The sequence below is a fragment of the Pristiophorus japonicus genome, chromosome 2, assembly GCF_044704955.1.
Source record: "Pristiophorus japonicus isolate sPriJap1 chromosome 2, sPriJap1.hap1, whole genome shotgun sequence".
Lineage (NCBI taxonomy): Eukaryota > Metazoa > Chordata > Chondrichthyes > Pristiophoridae > Pristiophorus > Pristiophorus japonicus.
The window spans coordinates 321,790,488-321,817,583 of NC_091978.1; the positions used below are offsets into that span (position 1 = coordinate 321,790,488).

General features: G+C 44.0%; 1 protein-coding gene across 1 annotated transcript in view; it reads right to left on the reverse strand.

Annotated features, from left to right (window-relative positions):
- The window catches only part of LOC139231194 (NEDD4 family-interacting protein 1-like), a 198,933-nt gene extending 183,500 nt beyond the window's left edge, over nt 1-15,433 (reverse strand). Inside the window, exons 1-2 of the mRNA XM_070862496.1 lie at nt 15,395-15,433; nt 15,047-15,134 (exon numbers count right to left, since the gene is read on the reverse strand). Coding sequence (XP_070718597.1) covers nt 15,047-15,134; nt 15,395-15,433 — 127 coding nt within the window. The remainder of the gene's footprint in view (nt 1-15,046; nt 15,135-15,394) is intronic.
- Nucleotides 15,434-27,096: the final 11,663 nt, after the last annotated feature.

Below are 27,096 nucleotides of genomic sequence, written 5' to 3' on the forward strand. Positions count from 1 at the left end.
ACCCGCTACTCCAGCCAGGAAGGTTTTACCTACGGGGAGGCGTCAGTTCCATGCCCCCGGATACGGATCATTGCTGCCGGAGTCAGTGTTACAGAGGGAAATTGTGTATGTTTGACTTGCAAAGGAAACAGTCCCCTGGGAAGGTGGTGGTGGCTCAGAAAACTCAGCAAGGATGCATGGGACCAGGAATCGGACTGGGAAAGACTCGGTAATGATACGTACACGGGGACACGAGGAGGAGTAAAAGTGTGTTTGGACAAATGGTCGGAATCTGAACAAGGAATTTATGTTTGCATGTGGGATCAGAGAGTATTTGTCCCGCAAGCATATCGATCGCCTTTGCCAGGCAATGGTAAGATGAAGGGGAAGGGATGGGGTGGGATTCTAGCCTACATGAGTGCGTGGTCCCACACTCCCCAGTCCCAATTAACATCACCGAACTAAGAGCACACATTAAGAAACCCCTGCCCACAACCCCGCCAATACGCACAGTAATAGAAAGGTGTCCTACCACCACCAAGGGACCTGGAAATGGATTAGTGTTGGTACCGACCGAAAAGGGGGTACATTATGCAGTAGCTTCAGTAATTTTAAACCTTACCGAGGTATACCTACCTGCATGGTGCCAGAAGGAAACAGAGCTGCTATACCAGGCCCTACTTAAAGACATGTTCAAGAAATTTTATGAGTTAGACTTTGGAAATGTAGACAAAGCAGATCTATACACCCTGAACACTAGGGACACCATGGGCTCGGGGAGACCTAGAAGGAGAATCATAAACAACGTTTTCACTACCTACAATACAGCATCCTCTGTAATAAATAGCCTAAGTGACATAGAACTGCAAACACAGATAAACGGTTTAAAGAACCAATTGAGAAAAATCTTGAAACAAGAGAACACCGTAGTAGGATCAGAACTACACGAGGACCAGGCTATGACGGTCCATTTAAAAGAAATAGTGGCTGAGCTGGAAGAACATGCACAGACAGTGAATGCATTCATGCGGGAGGATAGAAACGCTTCGGACCGAGGAATGTGTATTGTATGGGGCATGGTTGTTGGGCGAGGGCCGCAACAACCGGAAGGATTTAAAACAAGGTGCAGTCCCCTCTTGGATCAGGAACAAGCACCTCGCAGCCCTCCACCCATACAGCAATTCACTAAGCCCATGCCAGCTCCGCCTAGCCTCTGAAGCCTCCCCTGTCCCAGTAGACTGTGGGGAATCTAACCACACCATTATGGGAATAGTATTAAGGATGCCGGTCATGGGTGGGACAACCCGACCCGCACCGGTATACCGGGTGGAGAACATTGGAGTTATTCAGGGAGGTGCACACATTTGTTTCGCAGCGGTCCCACCCTATGTCATAAAGTGGGAACACGCTGTAATGGGTACTGACCTCTCCGGGTGCCGGGGCCAGGGTGCACACGTAATACTGTGTCCCCAGTACTTGAGTGTTCATTCAAAGTCACAGTGTGGGTTTAAAGCTGCTGGCACACAGCCTATTAACTGTACCATGGTGGTAATGGCACAAGACCATGTCTCTCCACAGGTAACATACATAGGGGGTGGGACATATTGTGTCACTACCAGTGTGCCCCACTACCAGCATGGACACTTCTGGTGTCCGGTAAGTGACAGCAGTTTTTGCTTCAAACCTGAGGCATCAGTTCAAGTGGCCCAGGAACGGATTGTCCCCATTCCTGAACCCTCCACTGTCCACCTCACTGTGAAGGAAAACATTACAAACCTGCAGGATTATGTTGTACATTTTGGCTATGCAATTCCCCCTCTACCCGAACATCTTACCGCTCTGCTAAAAGCTGTAATTATCTCACAAAAACACTTCTACAGTCTAGAACAGAAAACTATTGAGATAGGGAAAAATATTCTCGAGACCACCATTCCACCTTGATGGGACCTTTTCAGAAATATAGAAGTACCACTCTGGATCCGAATCGCTTCCCACACTTTAGTTATCTGTCAACTCGCGATTATTCTTTACTTGCCAAGTGAAACGCAGAGGCCGTCAGGTCCGGCACCAAAGGGTGCTGTACGCTCCCTGGCCGAACTTGGGAATCGCGCAGGGAGGGGTGACACCATACTACCATGTTTAATTTGTGTTTGATTTTACCTGCTGTAAGAGCATTACTTAAAATGTTTCGACTATGTATCTTTATTTTACTGAAGTTAAAATGTGTTTGACTATGGACCTTTATGTTACTTGAGAATGTGTTACTATGTGCTTTAATTTTATTTTACTTAAAGTTGTGTTTAACTGTATACCGTTACTTTACTGGAAAAATCCGAATAAAGGAGGGGCACCTCGTCTGTGCTATAACCGAATTGTAATGACTGTATTCGCCTATAAATTGCATTGCATTTCAACGGGGGATGCAGGGTAATGTTTATCTAGTGTAAATGCAGAGAAGGTTGACTCTCGGGAGCAGGAATTTTGCTTACCTTGATTCCACACTCTTGAGTGTAGAGTGTCAATAGGGGGGATGAAGGGTGCAAAATTCACAAGAACCCCCATATTTGGACTCATTCGAAAGGAAATTTAATTTGGGACTATCTACTAGAAAGTTTAACATCCTAAAATGCTTATGGAAGAAACTACAAACTTTAATCGAATGTTGGATTTTAAAAGACAAATTCAAGGCTGTGGCCAGGCCTAAAGAAGACAACTTGATTATTGGAATTGTCTGGGTGTTGGGACTAAGTTAACTTGTCTGAAGAAATTGGTATTCGAGAATTCTTCTCCACAAGAGACATTAACATTACAAGATGGCCCAGAGATAGCTACCCATCAACTTGAAACTGGAAAACCATTTCAGCATATACATCACAAAGAGGCCCAATCCAGCCTGTATGCAAAAAACTAAGCACAAAAGGACATTGCAATTACCAAACTAATATTCTCATCAGGAAACAGTTTTTGAACATCAGTCCACCCGAGACATATTAACTTTAACGTGCCCGCCAAAATATAACAAAGAGTCAAGCCCGCCAAATTCAAACAAAGGATTCTGAACAGATTTGGCGCCAAGATTAGAGCCACTCAAGGCGTATAACTGGCCCCTGTTTTCAACAGAGGTTGGGTTGCTAAGGAGCTACAAGGTTGCTACTACCTCATCAAGATAAGGAGAGAAATCAACGCGACAGTTGTAAGCTAACTTCTCCAGCCTCAAAGTCCTGAAGCCCTGAAGGAAGGAAGAACATCACCAATGCAGCAGCAACCAACCACAGCCAATGTGGTATCAACGAAAAACCACCGCGATCGACCAAACACGAAACAAACTCCAACGGGGAAAACCAAAGAATCGAAAAGTTTCCACTCTACAATCTAATCCTGACCTACCAACAGGTAAAACATTACCTAAAAGACTGTAGAAACCTATTTCTAACCAAAGAAAACGGGTACTTACCCCACAGATCCAAAACGCGCCTTACCGCATCAGTGAACTCAACCCAACTGAAGATTGCACAGCAGAAAGTCTTCTCCGACGTCCGGGGTATGGCAAGTAGACCCTATCACATCCAGCAAACCCCGAAATCGCAATCTACCATTAACTGTCAAAAGGATTGGTAAGCATAATCCCTGCCTGCCCTGGAGTCCAACCTAGCTAGAATTAGGTATTGGGAGGTGGGAGGTGTAATTCTACTGGTAACCCCCTTTGAATCTAATGTGTTGTTCTCCATTAGAGTCATTATAAACTAGTGTGTAAGGTATTGTTCTTTAACAAGTTTGAATAAGTTTTGACATTGTACCTTTTCTTATTAGAGCAATTATAAGTTTGTAATTTTCCTTGACTGTAATAAAATCAAAGTTATTTTGCATCAAACCAGTGTCCTTTGCACTTTGTCACATCCCCCAAATAAATCCATAGTGTAGAACCCAAGGGAGTGGGAGCGATTCGGACCGCTCAAGTTGGTCAGAAGGGAACCTGACCCCCTCATAGAGACCAGCCCCTTACAGCCTTCATAGCTAGGGGATTTGAGTATAGGAGCAGGGAGGTCTTACTGCAGTTGTACAGGGCTCACCTGGAACATTGTGTTCAGTTTTGGTCTCCTAATCTGAGGAAGGATGTTCTTGCTATTGAGGGAGTGCAGTGAAGGTTCACCAGACTGATTCCTGGGATGGTGGGACTGACATATGAGGAGAGACTTGATCAACTGGACCTTTATACACTGGAGTTTAGAAGGATGCGAGGGGATCTCATAGAAACTTATAAGATTCTGACGGGACTGGACAGGTTAGATGTGGAAAGAATGTTCCCGATGATGGGGAAGTCCAGAACCAGGGGACATAGTCGTAGGATAAGGGGTAGGCCACTTAGGACTTAGATGAGGAGAAACTTCTTCACTCAGAGAGTTGTTAACCTGTGGAATTCCCTGCCGCAGAGAGTTGTTGATGCCAGTTCATTGGATATATTCAAGAGGGAATTAGATATGGCCCTTATGGCTAAAAGGATCAAGGGATATGGAGAGAAAGCAGGAAAGGGGTACTGAGGGAATGATCAACCATGATCTTATTGAACGGTGGTGCAGGTTCGAAGGACCGAATGGCCTACTCCTGCACCTATTTTCCAAGTTTCTATGTTTCTATCACAGCGGTTGGTGAACTTGTCGGTGAACTCAGCACTGGTGGGTTGGTTCATGGGGTCCATGTGGCTGAAACTTCTACCTCCATGGGTGGCAGCACCACCCTGGACTCCAGCCTTACAGCAGCAGGCAAGTTGCAAGCTGCACACAGCAGGCCACACAAAACAGCTCAGGATCTCAATTCGGGGATGAAGGCAGCAGCATCACTGCCCCAGGAGCACATGGCCATAAGTGTTGATGAGCCTCAGGCCCTTGGCTCATCGGACCTACATTCACCGTAGATGGATGTGCCAACTACAAAAGCTGGTAGACAGCACAGTGGGGTAGCAGGTAGAAGAGCTCATCTGGGCACGGGGCCAAGCGAGGTGTCTTGAGACAGTCAGAGAACTTATTTCCTGTCTCTTTTACTTCCATTTTCTCCTCCTTGCTGTTCAAGAGGGGAGTTGACAGAGAATTGATTGCACTTTCATTAATTATTTGTTTTCACTTTTCTAAAGTTTTTGGATGATTGTTGAAATTATTGAAGTTTCAATTTTGCACTCTTAACGTTGAATAAGTGTTGAACAATGTTGTACTGCTCCACGTACATTTCTGAATAAATCCTGACACTCTTGAAGCTCATAAAATATTAGAAATTTTTAATACAGTTGTTGGTTGTAACAAATGTAAACAAGATACAAATTTACCCATATTTTTGAACTGCAAAATTATATTCATTTAACGTTAACAATTGGAGATTGTAATAAATCTCTTTTGATTTTTAAAAGATCAGAGTCGGAGTCTTCTTCTGCTCTCAGTGCAAGGAGGGGAGCCTTAAGTGAGACTCATTTTGCGGAAGTATGCTCTACGAGCTATGCTTTAGATGCTGTGCCCAGTCGAGCAGTTGCTGCCTGTGCAATCTCTTCACTCCTCGGCTCTGGTTCCCAAGGCACAACATTCATCTCGACTGGCACATCTTCCAGGATGTCCAGACTTTGTTACAGAGCCTGGTGGAAACACTGAATTTCACCTCCGCCCCTGTCTGTGGTGCCTGAAATGGTGTCACCAGCCGTGACAGCAGGGCGTAGGCCTTGTCCCCAGTTAACCATCCTCATTCTTTCAATCTGGAGTTGTGGCCAGTTTTACGGGTGGGGCCGGTTTTGGGCGCAATAATTTTTAAACCAGTATTAAAGATCACAGCAACTCAAGCGCAAATTATATAACTAATGGAAACAAGCAGAAATTCTAGGTCCAAGGCTCCTATGGAACAAGAAAGTAGGCCCTATTAAAATAGCTGGCTATGCAAATGACAGGATTTGGATATCATCATCATAGGCAGTCCTTCGGAATCGAGGAAGACTTGCTTCCACTCCTGAAGGTGAGTTCTTTGGTGGCTGAACAGTCCAATACAAGAGCCACAGACTCTGTCATAGGTGGGACAGATAGTCGTTGAGGGAAGGGGTGGGTGGGACTGGTTTGCCGCACGCTCTGTCCGCTGTCTGCGCTTGATTTCTGCATGCTCTCGGCGTTGAGACTCGAGGTGCTCAGCGCTCTCTCGGATGCACTTCCTCCACTTAGAGCGGTCTTGGGCCAGGGACTCCCAGGTATCAGTGGGGATGTCGCACTTTATCAGGGAGACTTTGAGGGTGTCCTTGTAGCGTTTTCGCTGCTCACCTTTGGTTCGTTTGCCGTGAAGGAGCTCCGAGTAGAGCACTTGCTTTGGGAGTCTCGAGTCTGGCATGCGGACTATGACATCCCTTGCAAATGGCCCATCTCCTCTCAATCTTAGAGATCATATACATTCTCAGCACTGAACCAGCAAGGAGTTAGGTAAACCCCATTATTAGACTGCCTCAGATTGGATGACCCAGGAACCAAACAATTTAAAATGACATTGTAAAATTACAGTAAAATTTGAATTTCCAGAAAGCACTTGATAAGGTGCCACATAAAAGGTTACTGCACAAGATAAGAGCTCACGGGGTTGGGGATAATACATTAGCATGGATAGAGGATTGGCTAACTAACAGAAAGCAGAGATTTGGGATAAATGGGTCATTTTCAGATTGGCAACCTGTAACTAGTGGGATGTCACAGGGATCAGTGCTGGGGCCTCAACTATTTACAATTTATATTAATGACTTGGATGAAGGGACCAAGTGCACTGTAGCCAAATTTGCTGATGATACAAAGATAGGTGGGAAAGCAAGTTTTGAGCAGGATGCAAAGAATCTACAAAGGGATATAGATAGGCTAAGTGAGTGGAGAAAAATTTGGCAGATGGAGTATAATGTGGGAAAATGTGAGGTTATCCACTTTTATAGAAAAAATAAAAAAACAAATTATTACTTAAATGGGAGAGATTATAAAATGCGGTGGTACAGAGGGATCTGGGGGTCTTTGTACATGAAACACAAAAAGTTAGCATGCAGATACAGCAATTAATTAGGAAGGAAAATGGAATCTTGGGCTAAATTGCAAGCGGGGTGGAGTATAAAAGTAGGGAAGTGCTGCTACAACTGTACAGGGTGTTGTTAAGATCACACCTGGAGTACTGCGTACAGTTTTGGTCTCCTTATTTAAGGAAGGATATACTTGCATTGGAGGCAGTTCAGAGAAGATTCACGAGGTTGATTCCTGAGATGAAGGGGTTGTCATATGAAGAAAGGTTGAGCAGGTTGGGCCTATTCTCATTGGAGTTTAGAAGAATGAGAGGTGATCTTATTGAAAAGTATAAGATTCTGAGGGGGCTTGACAGGGTGGATGCAGAGAGGATGTTTCCCCTCACTGGGGAATCTAGAACCTGGGAGCATAGTTTCAGACTAAGGAGTCGCCCATTTAAAATTCAAAATGAGGAGGAATTTCTTCTCTCAGAGGATTGTGAATCTTTGGAATTCTCTACCTCAGGGCGTTGGCGTGGCTGGGTCATTGAATATATTTAAAATGGAGATAGACAGATTTTTGAACGATAAGGTAATCAAGGGTTATGGAGAGTGGGCAGGGAAGTGGAGTTGAGGCCAAGATCAGATCAGTCATGATCTTATTAAATGGCGGAGCAGGCTCGAGGGGCCAAATGGCCTACTCCTGCTCCTATTTCTTAAGTTCTTATGTAAAATGACTAACCCTATGAAATAGTCATTGAATATTGTTGACATCATAATAATTACTATGACAAGCTCATGTTCTTAATAGCCAGCAAAGGTAGGTGTCTTCCATTTCTATTCTGAACTCAATAGAACCCTGGGTCTCAGGCAGCAGACTACTATCTTAATCTTTTGCACTGCCCAGCGTTTCTGCAAAGGAATTTAAAAATTTGAACACAAACTCATCAATTCAATAATGAGTTCTTCCCAAAATCTATAGGTCACAATTGTTCACAATCATAAATGCATTGGGATGGTTGGTACACATTAGTAAAGGGACACCTCAGATTCATCATCACATAAAGGTAACCTCTATTCAATCGAATAGAACAATGCTTTTAATTTGAGGACATTTTCTTATTTTGTTATTAAGCACTGGAGACAATTCACTGGCCAATTAGAATATTCAAATATGTATACAATAATAATTAAGATAGTATTTGCTTGTTATATAAAATGAGTTAACTTGAATAACAAGGTTGAATATAACCAGAGTTTCATTCAAAATTTGTGATTTTACATCAGAGAAGAGGCTGCACAATTAATTAACTTCAGTATTTAGAGTGTATCTTCATCTGTCTATTGGGAGGCAAATGTATGTTGTGTTATGTTCAGAGAGGCAAGTGAGAACACTATGCTGTGTCAGTTCCCTAGCCACCAATTCCATCCCCTACCCTGGCCACGGTCTTAAGCTGAACCAGACTATCTGCAAACTCAGTGTCATATTTGACCCTGAACTAACCTTTCCATTCCATATCCTCTCCATCACATAGACAGCCTACATCCACCTGTGTAATATCATCTATCTCCTGCACTGCCTCAGCCCATCTCCTCCTGAAACCTTCATGTTTTTGTTAGCTCTAGACTTGACAATTCTAATTTTCTTCTGGACGGTCTTCCATTATCCAGCCTCTATAAAATTGAACTCACCCAAAAATCTGCTACCTGGATCCTAACTTGCACCATGTCCCGCTCACCCACTATCCCTGTGCTCGCTGAACTGCATTGGCTCCTGGTCGACCAATGCCTCAATTTTAAAATTTTCATCGTCGTATTCAAATCCCTACAAGGTCTTGCTCTTTCCTGTCTTTGTTAGCTCTTCCAGTCCTACAACTCTTCGAGAACTCTGCATTCCTCCAACTCTGACCTCTTGTGTATCCCTCACTGCCTTCAACCCACCATTAGTTACCATGCCTTAAGCCATCTAGGCCTTAAGCTCTGGAATTCCTTCCAATCTCGCCAAACTCTCTTTCCTCTTTTAAAGTGCTCCTTGAAACCTCGCTCGTTGATGAAGCTTTTAGTCACCTGTCTTAATATCTCCTTCTTTGGCTCAGTATTAATTCTTGTCTGATTATGCACCCGTGAAGCATCTTTGGGCAATTAACTACGTGAAGAGGACTATATGAATGTAAGTTGTTGTTGCCCCAATTTTCAACATTGTAAAAAAGCAATATTAAGAATTCATCAAATGGGGAAATTGCAGTAACAGATCCATGTCCTACTATCCTTAACATTGGAGCATTTAATAATTGCACTTCTATGCTTCACTTTTAGTCCTTTCTGCCTATTTATTCAGTTTTACACCTCCCTTTTGTCTTTCTACCTCTCGTTTTTTGTTATTCGCTGTTTCGATCTCTTTGAGGGTAATTTTATTTGTGAACTGTTAAGTCTTGAATAAAGAGCCAGACTAGATACTGCAAGCTCAAAGTAAGGTGTGACCATAGTCCTTTATCAGAGATCTCAGAGTGCCTCTCCAGCCTGTGAGGCTTCCTTATATACAGCTGCTCCCAAGGGATTGTGGGATCCCTTGGGACTCCAGGAGATAAGCCCCCTGGTGGTTAGACATGGTACTTACAGGTTTACATAAACAACAACATTCACCCCCCAAAAGTCAATAGTGTAACTATTTACAATGTGAGTTGATCTGGGGCCTTCCTTTCCCTGGTTGATCGTCTCGGTGCAAATGCTGGTTTTGGTGAGTCATTTGTTGGGCCCTCGCTGGGCTGCTGCGCAGATGGCCTTACTGGGCTGCTGGGGTATTGAGTCCTGCTGGGCTGCTGCAGGTGATGGGTTCTGCTTCGTGGTCAACCGTTGGGTCGGTTGCCACTTGTGTGTGTGTTGGAGGGTCGAAAAAGGTCGAGTCTATTGTGGGTTGTTCTGGATCGTGCGTGAATCTGAGTTTGGTTTGGTCCAAGTGTTTCCTGCAGGTGAGTCCATTTGAGAGTTTGACCACAAACACCCTACTCCCCTCTTTGGCCAAAAGAGTTCCAGGAAGCCACTTGGGACCTTGTCCATAATTCAACACAAATACAGGATCATTTATCTGAATTTCGCATGACACATTTGCGCGATCATGATATGTATGCTGTTGAAGCTGCCTGCTCTCTACACCTTCGTGTAGATCAGGGTGTACTAACGAGAGCCTTGTCTTAAGTGCCCTTTTCATGAGTAGTTCAGCGGGAGGGACCCCAGTAAGTGAGTGGGGTCTTGTGCGGTAACTGAGCAGGACTCGGGATAAGCGAGTCTGCAGTGAGCCTTCAGTTACCCTTTTCAAGCTCTGCTTGATTGTTTGAACTGCTCGTTCTGCCTGACCATTGGACGCTGGTTTAAATGGGGCAGACGTGACATGTTTGATCCCATTGCAGGTCATGAACTCCTCGAACTTGGCACTGGTAAAGCAGGGCCCATTGTCACTTACAAGGAGATCAGGCAGGCTGTGCATGGCAAACATGGCCGTAGGCTTTCAATGGTGGCAGCGGACGTGCTTGCCGACACTATCACACATTCAATCCACTTGGAATACGCATCTACAACCACGAAGAACATTTTTCCCAAGAATGGTCCTGCAAAGTCGACATGGACTCTGGACCACGGTTTGGAGGGCCAAGACTATAAACTTAGTGGCGCCTCCCTGCGTGCATTGCTTAACTGTGAACATGTATTACATTTGTGCACGCAGGACTCTAAGTCTGCATCGATACCGGGCCACCACATGTGGGATCTGGCTATCGCTTTCATCATTACGATGCCTGTGCGGGTGCTGTGGAGATGCATCACTACCTGATTGCCCCATAGGAGGCAGTCTGCCTGCATAGACATTTCATCTTTGCGCTGCTGGTACGGCTTTATTTCTTCCTGCATCTCTAATGGGACACTGGACCAACTCCAGTGGAGCACACAATTTTTTACTAAGGACAATAAGGGGTCCTGGCTTGTCCACATTCTAATCTGTCAGGCGGTAACAGGTGATTGCTCACTCTCGAATGCTTTCTTTACCATGACTAAACCTGTGGGCCATCTCCACCCCTGTGGTGGGCAATGGCAGCATGCTGAGAGCATCGGCACAATATTCTGTGCCTGGCCTGTGGCGGATGGTGTTGTTGTATGCGGATAATGTGAGCCATCTCTGGATGCGGGCCGATGCATTCGTATTTAACCCCTTGCTTTCAGAAAAGAGGGATATAAGCGGTTTATGTTTGGTTTCCAATTCAAATTTGAGCCCGAACAGATATTGATGCATTTTCTTTACCCTGTAAACACACGCTAACGCTTCTTTTTCAATCATACTGCAGCCCTCTCGGTCTTAGACAGACTTCTGGATGCATAAGCAACCAGTTGCAATTTCCCAAATTCATTAGCTTGTTGCTAGCTAACCCGATCCCGTACAACGACGCATCGCATGCTAGTACCAAACGCTTACATGGATCATACAACACAAGCAATTTGTTTAAACATAACAGCTTCCTAGCTTTATCAAAGGCATTTTCTTGGCTTTTACCTCATACTCATTCATCTCCCTTACGCAGTAAAGAGTGCAGGGGTTCTAACAATGTGCTAAGACCCAATAAGAAGTTACCAAAGTAGTTCAGGAGTCCTAGAAACGACCGCAGCTCCGTCACATTCTGTGGTCTCGGTGCAATCTTGATTGCCTCCATCTTCGAATCGATGGGCCTGATGCCGTCCGCTGCGATTCTTCATCCCAGGAACTCTACTTCAGGTGCCAGGAAAATGCACTTCGAGCGTTTTAGCCTGAACCCCACACGATTAAGTCGACTAAGAACCTCCTCCAGGATCTGCAGATGCTCGACGGTGTCCCGACCTGTAACCAAGATGTTGTCCTGGAAGACCACGGTGCGCGGGACCGACTTCAATAAGCTTTCCATGTTCCTCTGGAATATCGCCGCGGCCGATCGAATCCCAAACGGGCATCTGTTGTAAATGAAGAGACCTTTGTGCGCGTTGATGCAGGTGAGACCTTTCGATGATTCCTCCAGCTCCTGCGTCATGTAGGCTTAGGTCAATCCAGCTTCGTGAACGTTTTCCCTCCTGCCAGTGTCGCAAATAGGTCGTCTGCCTTCGGTAGCGGGTATTGATCCTGCAGTGAGAAACGATTGATAGTTACTTTGTAATCAATACGGATTCTGACGGTGCTGTCTCCCTTGAGGACTGGAACAATCAGACTGGCCCACTCATTGAATTCGATCGCCGAAATGATGCCCTCTTGTAGCAGCCTGTCCAATTCGATCTCCACCCTCTCTCTCATCATGTAAGGTACCACCCTCGCCTTGTGATGGATGGGTCGCGCCCCCGGAATCAAATGGATCTGCACTTTTGCTCCTTGGAACTTCCCGATGCCTGGTTTGAACAGCGAGGGGAACTTGGAGGACCTGGTCACATGAGGTGTCGTCGACGGACGAAAGCGCTCAGACGTCGTCCCAGTTCCAGCGTATTATTCCCAGCCAGCTCCTGCCGAACAGCATGGGGCCATCACCCAGTACCACCCAGAGTGGTAACTCGTGCACCGCTCCATCGTAGGAGACCTTTATGGTAGCACTGCCAATTATGGGAATCAGTTCCTTTGTATACATTCTCAGTTTAGTACAAATGGAAGTCAGGATTGGCCTTGAGGCCTTGCTGCACCACAATTTATTAAAAGTCTTTTTGCTCATTAAGGACTGGCTTGCGCCCGTGTCCAGCTCCATGGACACCGGGAGTCAACCTTCACCATTATCGGGGGACACTTTGTGGTAAATGTGTGCAACCCATATACCTCTGCCTCCTCAATCTGAGGCTCTGGTTCATCATGATCCACGTGGATCTGTCCTCCTCTGTAACATGCTGGATTGCAGGATTAGCAGGGTTTGCAGCTCACCTGCACATGCGTTGGAGGTGTCCCATTGTTCCACAACCCTTGCAAACATATCCTTTGAAGTGGCATGAATGGAAACGATGATCATCCCCACAGCGCCAATGGCTTTGTATTCACCACCTTTGATGGTGGACTCCGAGTCATCTGCGGATGTGCAGCTGCAGGCGTGTAAGTCCTGTCCCATACATTTCGATTGAAAACAACGTTACTTTGTTCACAGTACTTGCAGCAGCACTCGTATGCTGAGAAATTTGTTTGGTATTGTCACTGGTGGCGATAAATGCCTGGGCTATCGCTATGGCTTTATTCAAGGTTGCGGTCTCTACTGTCAAAAGTTTGTGAAGTATTACTTCATGGCCAATGCCAAGTACAAAGAAGTCCCTGAGCATATCCTTCAAATTCACAATGTCCTGCAAGGCGCCTTAGCTCGGCGATGTAGCTCGCCACTTCCTGGCCTTCAGACCTCTTGTACGTGTAGAACCGATACCTCGCCATCAGAACGCTTTCCTTCAGGTTTAGATGCTCCCAGACCAGTATGCACAACTCATCGTATGACTTGTCTGTGGGTTTCACTGGAGCGAGCAGATTTTTCATGAGGGCATAAGTTGATGCCCCGCAAACAGTGAGGAGGATCACCGTTCATTTGGCAGCGTTCGCTTCTCCTTACAGCTCATTGGCCATGAAGTATCGGTCGAGTTGTTCCACGAAGGTTTCCCAATCATCTCCCTCCGAAAATTTCTCCAGGATGCCCACAATTCTCTGAATTGTTGTGGTGGGGTTTGTCATTTGTATCTCGTCACCAGTTGTTAAGTCTTGAATAAAGAGTCAGGCTAGATACTGCAAGCTCAAAGTAAGGTGTGACCGTAATCCTTTATTAGAGATCTCAGAGTGCCTCTCCAGCCTGTGAGGCCTCCTTATATACAGCTGCTCCCAAGGGATTGTGGGATCCCTTGGGGCTCCAGGGGACGAGCCCTCTGGTGGTTAGACATGGTATTTACAGGTTTACATACATAACATGAACAATGGTTTAAAACGGACAAAAATGCCTCGGCTACCCATTAAACACCTCTTCTGATTTTCATTTTTTATTGAAGTCAATCAGTAGAGACATTTAATGGTGAGCTGGCTGATATTGCTCGTTTTACACTTTTGTCCAAAATCTAAATTACACCTATTGACTATGAGCCTCCATTTTCCTGATCCTTCTCTCATTAAGTTTATAGCTATCTTGCTCTATGTCTTTTTGCTCCTTATCTCTCTTTCTGGCTCCATTCTCCTTGTCTGTCTCTTTTTTTCCCTCTCTCTTGACTTAAAAGATATATTTATGCTTAAACTGTGATTACTGATGACATTACCTGAGGTATTGCCTTCAAGGAGATATTGAATGTTGCAGCATGTAGGAGCTGATGTAACATGAGGTGCATGGCAACCAACAAAAAATAGTTTCTATGATCTTGTCATTTTAACTGTGAATATTAATTTGGCTGTCACATGTACTGTCAGTTTGTGTAACTTTTTCATATCTATTTATGAAAGAAATGTAGAAAAGTCATTGTATATTAAAAACATCAACAGAAATAGAGATAAATAAAATTCATGATAATGGCTGTACGTATCTGACATTTTATAAAAAAGTGATTCTCAAGGTGACACTCACTCTTTCGACAAAATACCTTCTGGATGTCTTTCACTTATGCTCAGGTTCACTCTGCTATTTTTGACAAATCTTCATGTCTGCCTCTTTCTACCAATAGCAGACCACATGAAACACATGCATTTGACAAAAGACTTTAGCAGAAGCACAGAAATAATAATAAGGGAAGTTGAAAGGTAACTTTTTCTCTGTCAGTGCTGCATGTTTAACTGGATGCTGTTCACTAAATGCAAAGCTTTGAGTAAAGTGTCTTCTGTAGGAGACAGCTGAACTGTGTTATCTCATATTTAAATTTCTAGCAATTGTCATGAAATTAATTCAAGGGACGACTGTGCTGCATCATAGCATAGGATACACATCTGTGAATATACTGTATATAGAGAGATTTATGACTGGAGACTTGAAACACCTTTGAAAAAACACAAAGACACCACTCCCTTTCAAATTACATCAATTTCAAAATCGCTTTGATAATCAGTTTTTGTGGGAAATCAATTAAAGATGAACTTACTGAAAAAGGTCAGCAGAAAAATCCCATCATTTCCTAGGCTGAGCTCATTGCCATCATCGTAATCATCTCCTAATGCGAATTCATCTTCCTATTTTCATCAAAAAGACAAGCATATTATCGTGAAAACTAATTCTCTCACAGATGTCATATTACACTCACAATCTGCCTACCTGTCAGTTAAGTAACTGCACAGTAGTACTGTGTGAACCAATACTCCAAGTCTGCTTCTCTCCCTCCTACATCTATTTAAGCTGTAATTTAGAATTGCTGTGACATTTGGGTTCTATTTTGTGTTAGAAAATACGTACAGCTGAATTGAGATCTAGCTTGTTAAAAAAAAACACTCACATTTTCACAGAAGATAATTGGCTTGCCATTAAACGCCATCACCTAGAAGTCACCTTGTCAAGTTTCACATCATCTTTGCACACTAGAGGAGGACAGCCATATTGGGTCAAACTAAGCTACATTACAACAGGGGGTGGAAAGCAGAAAGACCAATACAAATTGGACCCCTCCTCCCAAATTCATTATGTAAGTCTCACAGCATTCAGTTCAGAAACCTGGAAAACATAGAAATATAGAAACAATGACATCCCTGCCATTAATCTACACATCAAAACACATATGTCCCCTGCTAAGAGTACACTGTCACTGAGAGAAACAAGCTATTCCAGATACAGTAAAGTATAAGCACATCTACTCTTAGCAGTTGAATTCAATCCATGTCTGTAGTGGTGATGCTTTCTAACATGTTGCACTGACATTTGATCTCGAAGCACCATGCAGAGCTGAATCGGATACAGTTGCTGCATTTTTGGCTTCCTTGTTTTATACCAGCTTAATTTCACAGCAAAGAATGTTAATGGGAAAGAAGAGGAAAAAAATACAGATATAAAAAAATAAATTTTTTCGAAGACAAAAGTTGTATAATATAATTTATTCTAGACTTAAAGTGCGCGTGCAGTTGAGAGGGATATATTGATCTTATGACATGTGGTGTAGTATGAGAACTGATGGCTTGGAAAGACATTTCTGGTGTATGTCTACATTATAGTAATAATTTCAAGGTTTACACTGGCAAGACTCCACTAGATAATAATGAGGTATTGCATTACGACGACCTATCTAGATTAACATTGTGAAGTTAATCATTGCTGTTAACCTATAATTTAAATGTGCATTATTTTGCAAGTGGAATATAAAGCTCCAATTTTACAAAAATTACAAAAAATTGATTTAGTTGGAGTATGGAGCAGGTGCAGTTTAGGGAACAAGCCACACTGACTTTTGCCAGCCCCTGCCCCTAATTTGAATAGGCTTTGGCACGTGACAAGCTTGTCCAGAGAGTTTGGTTAGTTACAAATTTGGGAGTGCAACGGCTCTTAAAGGGATGCAACTCACCATTAAAGTGGAAGTTGTGGTGATGTCCAAAAAGTGAACTCATTGTTCACAATGGCACAGTGGGGATGTATGAATCACATTACTTCCTTTGATGCTGAACAGTTACAGCTCCTATTGCAGGAAGGGGCACCAGTGGCGATATTTGGGACTGAAAAGCACCTTCCTGTAAAGGCAAAGATGGAAGGTGCAAAGATGGAGGTCACTAGTCATGTCAAGGCAACAAACCTCTTTCCAGATTCTTTCAGTGGGGATGTTCATTGCCCCCACCCCCCAATGCCACCAATACAAATACGTCAGTACCTCTTGGCAACAGCATAAACACTGATTCACTATGAGTAATGACATGGTCCCTCATACTTGACTGAAAACAATGAAGAAGTTTATTGGTACCAGGAGCCCAGCAATGACAAGTGTGCTTTTAACTTTGCACATATTTCTTAGGGCAGCCACAAACTATGGCACAAACTTTAATTGGTAACTTCCATTCCCTCATAGTGTAACCATTTGTACCATTGTAAACAAATATTTCCTTTTAGCACACACTAGGGATTAAATTCGATAGCACTGAAGAACGGGCACAGGCACCGTGATGTGCGATATGCCTGCGCCCATTCAAGGGACACTGGCAGCATGTCAAATTCATGCTGCCTGCCAATGATAATGATTGTAACACACAGCCCAGTGCTGAACATGCTGCTGACAGGCTATGCGCTTAGCAGGGGGCACATGTTCTCAATCTTTGCATGAGTCTAGCTTTACTTAAAGCTTTACTTAAAACTAGCCTGCACCTCTTAAAAGCAGTCTGCACCTCTTAAAGATGCGCTATCTTCTGTTGATCAGAAATGTTAAAGGTGCTTCAGCACTAACATAAATGGCTCAACAGGCCAGGAAAAGGGAACCCAGGATCTGGGATGCAGCACTCGAGCTTTGTGCAGGGGTCAACATTGGAAGAGAGGTCCTCTACCCACAAGGGTCCAGGAGGCTCACCAGAAAGAAGGATGTGGGACCAGATAGCGAGGCGGTCACTTCCAGCAGTGTGGCCCCTGGTCCAAGCCCCAGGTCCTGGCTCCAGTATCCAAAGAAGTTTCATGACTTCAGACCAGTGGTCAATGTCAGTGAATGCATCTTCAAAAGCCATCTCCTACCAACTGTACCACTAGCCTCACACACTGCTCAATGTATAAGCCCCTCCCCATCATTCACCTACCAACAATTTCTACCAAACACGAGGCACACCTCACATTCCTAGTTTCACCTCACCCCCTTGGCGGAGACGGTGCTGGCCATTCTGACAGGGGCATGGCTTAGCCCTTGGCCAGTGGTGTGGCTGAAAGAATACAAAATGCGGGTTTCCTCATACATTATCCTCCTTCTCACAATCCATTTCTGATTTACAAACTGCACATAGTGTAAGCATGCACCTCTTGATTAACTCCCCTCCTCTCACCACAACCCTACCCATGTTCCTTCCTCTTTTCAGACACCCAAGTAATCCAGGCTGCCCAGCAAATGGTTGAACAAGAAGAGGGAGAGGAGAGTGAAGAAGAAAAAGAAACACCATCACTCAATTCCACATTCCCAGCCACCAGCTCCTCAAGGTCGTCCTGCAAGACCATCTCCAGTCTCTCCCACTGAAAGTCAGCAGCCTTCCACCTGCCATGCTGCAGCCACTGGGGTAACACTGAGTAAATGAAAAAATGTGATAGAAGAAAGATACAGAATAGGATAAGTTTTCACAAAATAGGTAACTCTGACTTGTCTAAAAATGAAGCATATTCATGTAAGTAGCATGTTACAATCATTCACCACATATTTAACCTCACACAAGGCTTTTTATACGACAACATCTGTTTGTTGAAGTTCTTTGCACCTGCAAAGAACATTCCCTCCTGTTCTTCACAGCCATTTCAGAATTCCATAAAGATCTGTAAAGAGAAAATTTGAGCTGATTCCTGCGAGCAAGTACTTCCAGCGGGAGTCACACCTGTCAAGAATGTAGGTCAGGATATCGTTGGCCCACTCCCAAGATCATCCACTGTGGGGAGCCACCTGTAATTTCCTAATATGCACACTGGAAAAAGAAGGGGCAAGGCTGCCAGGAGCATGCATTCATAAAATAGGACCTATCGAGTCTAGCTAAGTATGGGTCATTTGTGTCCTCAGGGTTTGGTTGATAGTTGCAGAGGGATCAATTAAATGCTGGAGCTTCTGGTTTCATGGATACTCCAGGTACAGTCAAGTTTCAAGTTATACAATATTTGAGATTCTTGAATAATCTCTAGGGGATCCAAATTTATAAATGAATAGATTAGTCAAAAGTTCATACAAGAGTGTATCTTGATTTACAATTTTGCGATGAATTTTCTTCCTTTGTCATAGTTTTACTGGGCCCAAGTTTCCCCAGGAGTTGCTCCATTTTTTTTGGAGCAACTAGATTTTTTTGGAGTAACTTAAAAATGGCAATTCTCCCCATTTAATTTGCTCCAGTGTAAGTGAGTTAGTTAGGTTTTTTTTTAGTTTCGTTTTTTTTTCAAAAGGGGGCGTTACCAGCCACTTATGCTTGTTTTGGTCATTTACATAGAAACATAGAAAATAGGTGCAGGAGTAGGCCATTCGGCCCTTCGAGGCTGCACCACCATTCAATATGATTATGGCTGATCATTTTTGCAAATTCAGTACCCCATTCCTGCTTTCTCTCCATACCCCTTGATCCCTTTAGCCGTAAGGGCCACATCTAACTCCCTTTTGAATATATCTAACAAACTGGCCTCAACAACTTTCTATGGTAGAGAATTCCACAGGTTCACAATTCTCTGAGTGAAGAAGTTTCTCCTCATCTCGGTCCTAATTGGCTTACCTCTTATTCTTAGATTGTGACTCCTGGTTCTGGACTTTCCCAACATCAGGAACATTCTTCCTGCATCTAACCTGTCCAATCTTGTCAGAATTTTATATGTTTCTATGAGATCCCCTCTCATTCTTCTAAATGCCAGTGAATATAAGCCTAGTCAATCCAGTCTTTCTTCGTATGTCAATCCTGCCATCCCAGGAATCAGTCTGGTGAACCTTCGCTGCACTCCCTCAATAGCAAAAATGTCCTTCCTCAGATTGGGAGACCAAACTATACACAATATTTAAGGTGTGGCCTCACCAAGGCCCTGTACAATTGCAGTCAGACCTCCCTGCTCCTCTGCTCAATTCCTCTCGCTATGAAGGCCAACATGCCATTTGCCTTCTTCACCGCCTGCTGTACCTGCATGCCAACTTTCAATGATTGATGTATCATGACACCCAGGTCTCGTTGCACCTCCCCTTTTCCTAATCTGTTACCATTCAGATAATATTCTGCCTTCCTGTTTTTGCCATCAAAGTGGATAACCTCACATTTATCTACATTATACTGTATCTTCCATGCATTTGCCCACTCACCTAACCTGTCCAAGTCACCCTGTAGCTTCTTAGCATCCTCCTCACAACTCACACTGCCATCCAGCTTAGTGTCATCTGCAAACTTGGAGATATTACATTCGATTCCTTCATCTAAATCATTAATGTATATTGTAAATAGCTGAGGTCCCAGCACTGAACCTTGCGGTACCCCACTAGTCACTGCCTGCCATTCTGAAAAGGACCCATTTATTCCTACTCTTTGCTTCCTGTCTGCCAACCAGTTCTCTATCCACGTTAATACATTACCCTCAATACCATGTGCTTTAATTTTGCACACTAATCTCTTGTGTGGGACCTTGCCAAAAGCCTTTTGAAAGTCCAAATGCACCACATCCACTGGTTCCACCTTGTCCACTCTACTAGTTACATCCTCAAAAAATTCTAGAAGATTTGTCAAGCATAATTTCCCTTTCATAAATCCATGCTGATTTGGACCGATCCTGTCACTGCTTTCCAAATGCGCTGCTATTACATCTTTAATAATTGATTCCAATATTTTCCCCACTACCAGTATCAGGCTAACCGGTCTATAATTGCCTGTTTTCTCTCTCCCTCCTTTTTTAAAAAGTGGGGTTACATTAGCTACCCTCCAATCCATAGGAACTGATCCAGAGTCTATAGAATGTTGGAAAATGATCACTAATGCATCCACTATTTCTCGGGCCATTTCCTTAAATACTCTGGGATGCAGACTATCAGGCCCTGAGGATTTATCGGCTTTCAATCCCATCAATTTCCCTAACACAATTTCCTGACTAATAAGAATTTCCTTCAGTTCCTTCAGTCAGCAAGTTTAGCCAGCTAAATGTTATTCAAAACTAACTTAGGCCAGCGTATGTGGCCACTTGTGTCCACTCAGAAAAATCTTACGGTGAATCAAGAAATCAGCGCAGGTAGCCAGAGATGAGGGGGGAGGAAGGGAAGTAAGAGGATTTTGCAAAGCACTAAACACCTTCACAACAACATTAAAGAAGTATAAAAACCATCATCAATAATAAATGAAAATTAAATCAATTACTAAAAAAATAAAAAGTCCTACCTTGCCGACTGCAGCACGCACCAGCAAGCCCCTCGGCCAGGGCTAGGGGTGTGAGGCTCGCAACAAGCAGCAGAAGAGCCCTTCGGTGCATGACACATCGCATTGGCAAGCCCCTCGGCCAGGGCTAGGGGTGTGAGGCTCGCAACAAGCAGCAGAAGAGCCCTTCGGGGCATGACACGCCGCATTGGCAAGCCCTTCAGTCAGGGTTTGGGGCAGGAGGCTCACAACAAGCAGCAGGAGAGGCTATTACTCATGCAGGAGACCAGACAGTGTCAACACGCTGGTATCCCTGGCTCGAGACTGTCACATCTACACATCCATGATCCTTTATTTTTAGTACAACAATCGAAATTAGTGGCCTTTCAGGTCATGCCTTGCTTAATCAAGTAGCGTGAATATTCTGCATATTGTTTGTGACCTTGCTTTTCATAGATCCTATTGATTCTATCAACACTTCCCACGTATTTGTCTTGTTTAATCGGGGCACCCATAGGTCTACTGGCAAGAGAATGCTTTTGGAGTCTAGATAATCATTATTGTCCCCACCTGGGCATGGTAATTTGGCATAGTAAGCTAACCTATTTTTTTCTAGAAGTACACCATGGTTCAGTCTTGTTAAACCATTTCTCTAAATGTTTGTCATTCACAAAGTTAGGTATCTGATTATTTTCAATATCCATCAGATCCTTCTGTATCTGATCTAATAGGAAACTCCCATACATAGCACGTGATACCGTTAGAAGACTGGACCTTACTTCCTTTAGATTCTTCAATTATCTCATTAACCTTATCCTGAATCTCTCGAAAATTGTGTACCATGTCTAAGATTGTTTTTAGTGTTTCTTGCAATTCTTTAATTTGGTCTGAACCTCCCTTATTTATTTGGGTTAAAATTCCCTTCAATTGTCCTCTCATAACCACATTATATTCCCACATAGATGTTATGTCTATTCTATTCCATGCTGCAGTGCCTGCTGTGGCTCCTATTTCTATCCATTCTGCCAACCCTTGCTTATTGCTCGACTTAATCATACCATTTCCTCCCCCTACCATTGGTTCGTACCATTGTCCATCAACTGGGGGCCAAGATTCATCACTGTCTTTCTCCGCGATCCTTTCAACAAAATCCTTAACTATTTGTCTCACCAGATAAATGTAAAATAGCTCATGTGTGTGGTTGCATGGGCTCTTTGGCATTTGGACTGCTGAAAGATTAAATATCACTGGGACAATCTCATATCTAACATCATTATACAGACTCCCATGGGTGCGAGTTACCATTAAACCATTATTGGGACCTTTAGTTATTTTGGGACAGTTTCTTTTCCTATTAATGGTTTTATTTACTGTGATCTTCTCTCGTTTTTGTGTTATTACAACTATCCCCACTGCTAACACACTGTCCCGCACAGCATCGTGAGTTATTTCTTGTATTATTTACTTGCAACTTGGTTTTCCACTGGTATTCACCCTCATGTCTCGGCCAAAAAGACAGCCAATTCAAAATCAGTCCAGTTTTAACCAATGCTATGGATACCTTCCCGGGGCTTTGTCTCCCGGCCTCTGGATTGTATTCCTCTGTGCTGCAGTGTAGTTGTATCCGAACTCCATTTCCTTCAGCAACAAAAAGGTGGTGCTTCCAAGTAGTAACCATCGTTGGACATACCACACGTCCCTCACATATGAATTTTACTTCACATACTTCCTTCAAAACTCGACATGATATACCCTCGCCGTTGGTTTGATTGTAGTATTCCATTCAGACCGCAGAGATTGGAGAGACATTCGAGTGCAGGGGGGTTCAATAACTGATACAGCGTGTTACATATTTCATTATCATTCTTAACTGGTTCTATAAGGTAAAATATGCAATATTTATTCTTTCACAGTTTTCAACTGATTGATATGGTACAATTTAGCTATCTTGGTCCTCCGCTTTTTCCCAGGGAATTGCTGCAGATAGACCAAAGGACTGGCCCTGTCAATAATTGGGAAGGGGCCATTCCACTTTGATTCGAAACAATATTGCCTTCTCCCATAGTTTAGTATCATTACAACATCTCCCAAATGGTCGTACCTTCTTGTCAAACTATTTCTTTGCTTGGTTTTTAGATTTGTTATCTGAGGCTGAACCAGACTGTTTATAACCTTAGTGTCATATTTAACCCTGAAATGAGCTTTCGACCATATATCCGCAGCATAACTAAGACCGCTTATTTCCACCTCCGTAACATTGCCTATCTCCATCCATGCCTCAGCTCATCCGCTGCTGAAGCCCTCATCCATGCCTTTGTTACCTCTAGACTTGACTATTCCAATGCACTCCTGGCCGGCCTCCCACATTCTAGTAAACTAGTGGTGATTCAAAACTCAGCTGCCCGTGTCCTAACTCACACCAAGTCCCACTCACCCATCCCCCTGTGCTCACTAACTTACATTGGCTTCCAGTTAAGCAAAGACTCGATTTCAAAATTCTCATCGGTATTTTCAAATCCCTCCATGGCCTCGCCCTTCCCTATCTCCGTAATCTCCGAAATGTCTGCGCTCCTCTAATTATGCCCTATTGAGCATCCGTGATTAGAATCGTTCAACCATTGGTGGCTGTCCCTTCTGTTGCCTAGGCCCCAAGCTCTGGAACTCCCTGCTTAAACTTCTCCACCTCTCTACCTCTCTTTCCTCCTTCAAGACGCTCCTTAAAACATACCTCTTTGACCAAGCTTCTGGTCATATGTGCTAATTTCTACTTATGCGGCTCGGTGTCAAATTTTTATCTCATAATACTCCTGGGAAACGCCTTGTGATGTTTCACTACATTAAAGGCGCAATACAAATATAATTTGTTGTTGTTTTTGCCTGTTTGTGTGGCTACAAACATCTTAGTTTGTTCTATGTTCTCTACCACCATTTCAAGTGATTTTTGGTTGGCAATTCCCTGTAATAAGGATGTGGCTGAAGGGGTGAACAGATGGGCTGGCATTCGCATTAGTAGCCCGGTCATAGTCTGGTAGGGCGAGATACCCGTTGTGCTATGTAGGATGAATCTAATAGCCATTAAACACATTGGCAACATACTGGACTATTTAATGGGGTGATCCGCACACAATCTGCTTAACATAGTTTTCAGAGTTTGGTCTCCTCTATACACCACTCCAGCTGATTGTGGGTGATGGGAGATGTGAAGTTTATGTGGTTTACCTATTATCCGTTGTAGTTCAATAAAAATTTGGGCAGTAAGGTGTGATCCCTGATCGCTGTCAACTTGGATTGGCACTTCCCACCATCAACTATAACCAGACAAAACCGCAACCCAGAAGGTCCTGCAGGTAAGAGCCCAATAAAATCAATTTGAAGGTTGGTCCACAGCCCATCGGGAGGAGGGGAACTATGCAACAGTGCCCGATTAGTGTGGGCACTTGCATTGTGCTGCAAACAGGGCAGGCAACGATTCACCCTGTGAGTAACATCCGTCACACAATCGGGATACATAGAAACATAGAAACATAGAAAATAGGTGCAGGAGTAGGCCATTCGGCCCTTCGAGTCTACACCACCATTCAATATGATCATGGCTGATCATGCAACTTCAGTACCCCATTCCTGCTTTCTCTCCATACCCCTTGATCTCTTTAGCCATAAGGGCCACATCTAACTCCCTTTTGAATATATCTAACAAACTGGCCTCAACAACTTTCTGTGGTAGAGAATTCCACATGCTCACAACTCTCTGAGTGAAGAAGTTTCTCCTCATCTCGGTCCTAAATGGCTTACCCCTCACCTTAGACTGTGACCCCTGATTCTGGACTTCCCCAAGTTTCGGCCTCAGTTGCACCTGATTTTTTGGAGCAACTGGTGTAGAACGGAGTATCTTAGAAATTCAAATTCTCGGCATTTCGTTTGCTCCAGTTCTAGTCAGTTAGAACAGTTTCACTTTGGAACAGAATTTTTATTTCAAAAGGGGGCGTGTCCGGCCACTTACGCCTGTTTTCAAAGTTTCGGCAGTGAAAACTTACTCCAAACTAACTTAGAATGGAGTAAGTGAAGATTTTTGTACGCTCGAAAAAACCTTGTCTACACTTTAGAAAATCAGGTGTAGGTTACAAATTAGGCGTAGGGAACGAGAGGGGGGAGGGGTGGAAAGGGAAGTCATTAAATTCTACAATCAATCCTTAGTTATACTTATACAAATATTATACAAATAAATCCAACCTGAATAAAAATTTATAAGCAAAGAAAAGATTAAATAAACCATGTTCCTACCTGTGTGAAACATCAGCAGCCTTCGAGCTGCTGTGCTTCAGGCAGGCCTTTCATGTTCAAGACAGGCAGGGGTGTGACATCAGTGTCTCGATGGCAGCCCCAACAGCGGCAGCAAGCAGCCTTCGAGCTGAGCTGCTGTGCTGCAGGCAGGCCTTCATTCTGTTAATGGCTGGCCGGCAGCCGAAGGATCAACACCAGAGGCATGCAGCTTTTCAAGGGGGCTGAGGCCATTCGGCCATGAGATAGGAGCGGCGTCAGAGGCTGGCCGGCAGCCGAAGAATCAACACCAGACGCACGCAGCTTTTCAAGGGGGTTGAGCCCATTCGGCCACGCTTAAGGGGAGGCGTCAATAGCTCGACGGCAGCCGAGTCCTTTTAGAAATGGCCGAGTGCCAATGTTTGTTTGACACTGCGCATGCGCACACGCTCCAACGCGCACGTGCAGGGTTGCCGGCACCACGTTGGCTCATTTAAATTGGACCTGCCCCCCCACTACTTACAGAATCGGTGCGAGTGTTTGGCTCCGCCCCCCCGCTGTGAAGAGCGCGCCGCGCCAAGCTGAGATCGAGCTCCGAGGAGCCGGAGAATATCGAAGTTTTTTTCTAGCGCATTTTTAGGCGCGAAGAACAGGCGTCCAGCTCGGAGATGCGCCGTTTTCGGCGCGGGCCGGAACTTGGGGCCATAAAGTTCAGGACTCTAGTCTCTGAATTAACTGTATCACTCTCCATTTTAATGAAGAATTCTACCATATTATGATCAGTCTTCTCCAAGGGGCCTCGCACAACAAGATTGCTAATTAATCCTCTCTCATTACACAACACCCAGTCTAGGATAGCCAGCTCTCTAGTTGGTTTCTTGACATATTGGTCTAGAAAACCATTCCTTATACACTCCAGGAAATCCTCCTCCTCCGTATTACTCCAGTTTGTTTAGCCCAATCTATATGTAGATTAAAGTCACTCATTATAACTGCTGTACCTTTATTGCACGCATCCCTAATTTCCTATTTGATGCCATCCCCAACCTCACTATGACTCCCACTAGCGTTTTCTGCCCTTTGATGTTCCGCGGCTCTACCTATACAGATTCCACCTCATCCACGCTAATGTCCTTCCTTAATCTCCTCTTTCACCAGCAATGCCAACCCACCTCCTTTTCTTTTCAGGCTATCTTTCCTGAATATTGAATACCCTTGGATGTTGAGTTCCCAGCCTCGGTCACCCTGGAGCCATGTCTCCGTAATCCCAGTTAAATCAAATCCGTTAACAGCTATCTGCGCAGGTAATTCATCCACCTTATTATGAATGCTCCTCACATTGAGACACAGAGCCTTCAGACTTGTTTTTTTAACATTCTTTGTCCTTTTAGAATTATGTTGTAATGTGGCCCTTTTTGAATTTTTGCCTTTGATTTTTCTGCCCTCCACTTCTACTTTTCTCCTTTATACCTTTTGCTTCTGACCCCATTTTACTTCCCTCTCTCTCCCTGCATAGGTTCCCATCCCCCTGCCCTATTAGTTTAAATCTTCCCCAACAGCAGTAGCAAACACTCCCCCTAGGACATTGGTTCCAGTCCTGCCCAGGTGCAGACCATCCGATTTTTACTGGTCCCTCCTCCCCCAGAACTGGTTCCAATGTCCCAGGAATTTGAATCCTTCCCTCATGCACTATTTCTCAAGCAAAATATTCATCCTAACTCTCCTGCTATTTCTACTCTGACTAGCACGTGGCACTGCTAGCAATCCTGAGATTACTACCTTTGAGGTCCTACTTTTTAATTTAACTCCTCGCTCCCTAAATTTAGCTTGTAGGACCTCATACCGCTTTTTACCTATATCGTTGGTACCTATATGCACCATGACAAGTCGCTGTTCGTCCTCCCCCTCCAGAATGCCCTGCAAC